At 42.2% G+C, this 4,568-nt stretch overlaps 1 protein-coding gene across 1 annotated transcript; it reads right to left on the minus strand.

The window, feature by feature from the left end:
* Positions 1-956: 956 nt before the first annotated feature.
* LOC117854243 (BURP domain-containing protein 10) lies at positions 957-2,357 on the minus strand. The gene is made up of 2 exons (XM_034736543.2): positions 2,210-2,357; positions 957-2,017 (listed from the first exon to the last, which is right to left on the minus strand). Exons 1-2 carry the CDS (start codon positions 2,355-2,357, stop codon positions 1,188-1,190), a joined length of 978 nt encoding a protein of 325 aa, XP_034592434.2. The 3' UTR covers positions 957-1,187.
* Positions 2,358-4,568: the final 2,211 nt, after the last annotated feature.

Below are 4,568 nucleotides of genomic sequence, written 5' to 3' on the forward strand. Positions count from 1 at the left end.
AATTAATGTGGAATCTCCAATTGAAAATAATGAAGGCATCTTGTAACAACTAAAAGTATTACCTTGAGCTCTCTCTCATTTCTTAAATATTCTAACACAATACCAATATAAATATATATCTATTATCTTTATCTGATTGTTATAGATTTTAGTTACTAATTACTCTATAATATTTCATCCGCATTTGTAATCTTTATTTTTCACTTTGCATCGGATGCATGCAATTGAATTTGTTTAATGGACCTTAAGTTTGAGCTATTTTTTAACATGAAAATCTATATTCTCATCATTTGCTCTATATATTTATAAATGGTGATACACATCATGCCCATATACCTTAATTATTATTTTTAATACAAATAAAAAAGGGGTAGTTTAGAATCGTATGTTGGTGTACTTGGGGTACATTTTTTCTGAAGGTAACTTGATTCAAATTTAGAGATTGCCTCATGTTATTTTTAATAAATGGCACATGTGAGTAACTTTTATACAAATTTAAGGGGTTACTTTTAGTTATTTTCTATAATGTTAGTGGTGGGAAATTTAAATGCAAATTCAAAGGAGTTATATTGAATTATTTTTTATAATGGCATAAGTAGGTAATTTAATTAAGATTGGGGTTACTTTAGTTTATTTTATATAAAGGTAGATGTGGGTAATTTAGATATATATAAATTTAGGGGCTACTTTAAGCCATTTTTATATGGGTAGAGGTGGATAATTTTTTTTTAAATATAATAGAGCCAATGACTATGATGATTTGAGTCACTGAATTGATGGCCGAATGTTTTACTTTTTTTTTTGAGAGAATTTTTAGGATTTTTCTCCTTTTCGAAACTATCTAAACTATCCATCTAGTATCCTAGGTGGGTTCACGTGGAGGATTTAAAATGAGACTCTAATTAGTAATAGTAAGATGGTATTTATGCTATCCCTCACTGTCCTGACAAAAGAAATTGGCCATTTAGGAGTTAGGAAACTTAATCGCAGAAAAAAGATAGGTAGGAATACTAGCTAGACATGATTTGTGAGATAGGACAACCATTTTTGTATTTTTTCATTGAAGCCCTCAGGCTCAGGAATCGGGACAAACAACACAGCTCGATGCACACGAGGCTTCCGGTCTCGTCTTCCTTATTTTCTACATACAACATGGCCCACGGTGGAGCATGCCTCTAGCCCTCTACTCAGGCAGCAGAGGCGGGTGCCCAGAGGACGTCGCCCCTTGTAAGGAAGTGACACACCGGGGCTTCCCCTGGCTTGACACCAAGCTTCACCCAGTACTTCAGTGTGGGGTCAAACCCTGAGGTGTTCACGTGGCACACCGCAAGTGCCCGCACCACCGCCGGCCTTCTCGGCGCAGGGACGGCAGCAGTCTCCTCCTTCTGCAACGTAACCTCATAGATCCTTGTTGGGTTGACGGCGTGGCAGTAGAACAACGCGAACGGGAAGCTCATGCTGTGGCACGTCACGGTGTCCACCGCCGCCGGCTTGGCTCCTCCGGCGGTGACTACACGCACCGCCGCCACCCTGTACATGTGCGACGGCGAGCTGATGCCCTCCTCAGGCACGTCGAGGGATGTGGACAAGGCGCGGAGGTCGTTTGTTCTCAGAGCTGAAGCCGCGAAACCGTGCATGGACTCGACGGAAGCGACGCAGGCCTTCTGCTCGCCCGCCACCTCGCGGGGGTGCTCGCACGAGCTCAGCGTGGACCACATGCCGTGGGCCATAGAGTTGGATACCGGCGCGGACATGGTGACAATGTCATTGAAGTTCTTTCTGGATATCGGGATTGAATCGGCAGAGTCGGGGCGAAGCCAAGCGCTGTGCAAGGCGGCCGCCCGGTCGATGTAGAGGTTGATCTTGGACCCTGGGGTGAAGGTGGTCTCTGGGTACAGTAGCTTCTCTGAAGCTATCAAGTGTGCCCAGTTATGGAATATCTTTGCATCTTCTTTGTTAAGCTGGTCTGACTGTACAGACCAATAGTGCTCCTGTTCCTTAACGTTCCTCTCATTTCCTGTAAGATGTTTTCATTCTAGTGTCAGAAAAATTAACACCCGGTTTGCGTACTGATCAGTTTAAATAGTTTTTTTTGTAATTTAGGAACTAAAAATCTATTAGAGTCCAATTGTATAAAGACGTAGAAACAATTTTTTCGAAATCATAAGGTATATATAGTTTGCAGAGATTATGTGTAGGAGAGAGATACCAGATGGTGTACTGATGTGGTCCAGTATGGCTGATGGTATGGTCCTGTTGGGAAACACTGACTGCCAGTATGCGTTGAGCTCTGACGCAGAGGCATAGTATGGCACTGTCATCCCCTCCGCTCCCATCGCCAGAGCTGCAGAGACCATGGCGACCTGCACGACGGCAATGTCAAAACGGGGTTAGTTATTACTTTCAAGCTGTCAAAGAGATAGTATATCTCTGACAACTCGGAGCCAGAACATTTGAAATCATTAAGGCTCCTGTTTAGAAGCTTTTAAGGTAATGATTCATCCTACACGGTTCTAGACTATCAAACAATGGAACAACAAATATGATAGATGATCTTGCACATATTCATCTACTTATGTAGCCATTTTTGCACATGTTTCGAATGCAAAAAATCCCATGCCTTGTACTGGAGGATGAAAGGGGAAAAAAATCTAGCTCCCTATCAACTCAGGCCGATTCCCCCTCAATCTGGTTATAGGACGACATGCTTTGAGAATGTAGGTATTGGGGGTGGCACGACATACCAGAAGTGGCACGAAGAACAGAAGAACACCCATTTGTTCCTGTACTACTAGCTAGCCTGCTGCTAAGTTGCCCGTGTTCTCTCCCAGCATCTAGGCACCCGTATTTATACAGGACGTGGACATGTCTTCAGGTACTTGTGATGAACAGTTGGCATATGCAAGCGTCCAGCTAGACTAATTAAATCTTGATGAGGAGATGGACACGCTGCGGCTGCAATGTTACACGTTGAAGGTTGCTTATTGAACATATGCCACATGTTGGAAAGCATATGCCAAGTGTTGGAAAAGCTTAATGAACATATGCCACGTGTTGGAAAAGCTTAATTAACATATGCAACGTACTGGAAAGCTTAATGAACATATGCCACGTATTGGAAAAGCTTAATAAACACATGCCACGTGTTGCAAAGGCTTGATGAACATATGCTACGTGTTGGAAATGCTTAATGAACATATGCCACGTACTGGAAAAGCTTAATGAACATACGCGGCCTAAATTATAATAATGAGCCTTTTACTATAGGACCAAGTACTATGATTGTTGGGTTGTTGTCAGCTATCCGTATTTAATACATTCATATAGTGGTTATTGTCCATTGTAAATATTTAATGCACCCATAAAAGTGGTGGTTGGCAGTAGTAATTATTCAATGCATTCGGACTAGTGAGCACGCCGCTCATGGCTCATGAGCAACAAAACACCCTTGTAGCCATGAGCAACAAAACATCCTTGTGCAAAGTGTTGGTATGGCTTCATGCATCTTTGCTCCACGCTCCATGATACTCCAAAGGATTTTGCCTATTTATCTTCGATGATTAATGGATAAGGAGATATACTCCGTTATTGTGGAATTAGGAAACTTCTTCGGCAACCATGTCGCGAAACTCTGAAATTAGATGTTTTGAACAAACTGGAAAATGATATCCCAATAATTTTGTGCAAGCTTGAGAAAATTTTCCTTCCTGCCTTGTTTGATGTTATGGTGTACTTGGCTGTCCATTTACTTGAGGAGGCAATCCTAAGAGGCCCAGTAAAATATGGATGGATGTATCCTGTCGAAACAAGGCTATGCACATTGAAGTGTTTTGTGAGAAATAAGGCTAAGCCTAAAGGATCCGCTCCAGAAGCATATGTTGCTAATGAGCACTTACCTTTTTGCTCAAGATACTTTGCCGATGATGATGTTGACACATCATCAATTAGGAGGGAAGGAACAAAGAGAATGTTGATATGTTACAAGAAAGGGATGTATCTTGTTTCCCGCATGGTGTGTAACTGTTCTTGGAGCGCCGAAGCTTACGTACCTTTATCTGGATTTTGAGAAGCTAGTTTGGTATGTGCTAAACAACTGCGAAGAGGTTGAGCCATATATCAGGTATGTAATCTGTTGGCTGCCCTAGAGGTAAATTGATGCTTCCAAAGCTGCAAAGGAAGCCATATGGATTAGAAAGTTTGTTTCTAAGTTGGGTGTGATCGCTAGCTGCTCCGAACCGATATACCTCTATTGTGATAATAGTGGTGCAATCGCATAGGCTAAGGAGACTAGATTGCACCAAAAGTCCAAACGCATAGTACATCACTATCATTTGATTCGAGAGATGATCAATCGAGATGTGAAGATATGTAAGGTTTGTCGGTGTTTAAACCCGGCAACCTACCGAGAGGGTGCCCGAGGTAGTGTTTTGGTTATTGGGGCTTGTCAAGATCAGGAACTCGAAGGTAAACGTAGACACACGATTTAGATTGGCTCGGGCCACTAGATTGCGTAATACTCTACGTCATGTGCGTTGGTTGGATTGAATTGCTTTGGAGGGGGTCCCTGC

The sequence above is a fragment of the Setaria viridis genome, chromosome 4 (assembly GCF_005286985.2).
Source record: "Setaria viridis chromosome 4, Setaria_viridis_v4.0, whole genome shotgun sequence".
NCBI lineage: Eukaryota > Viridiplantae > Streptophyta > Magnoliopsida > Poales > Poaceae > Setaria > Setaria viridis.

Coding starts and splice junctions, on each gene's coding strand:
- LOC117854243 (XM_034736543.2), bottom strand. CDS start 2,357: ATGGTCTCTGCAGCTCTGGCGATGGGAGCGGAGGGGATGACAGTGCCA. Junction 2,018..2,209: donor CCACATCAGTACACCATCTG/GTATCTCTCTCC, acceptor AACATCTTACAG/GAAATGAGAGGAACGTTAAG.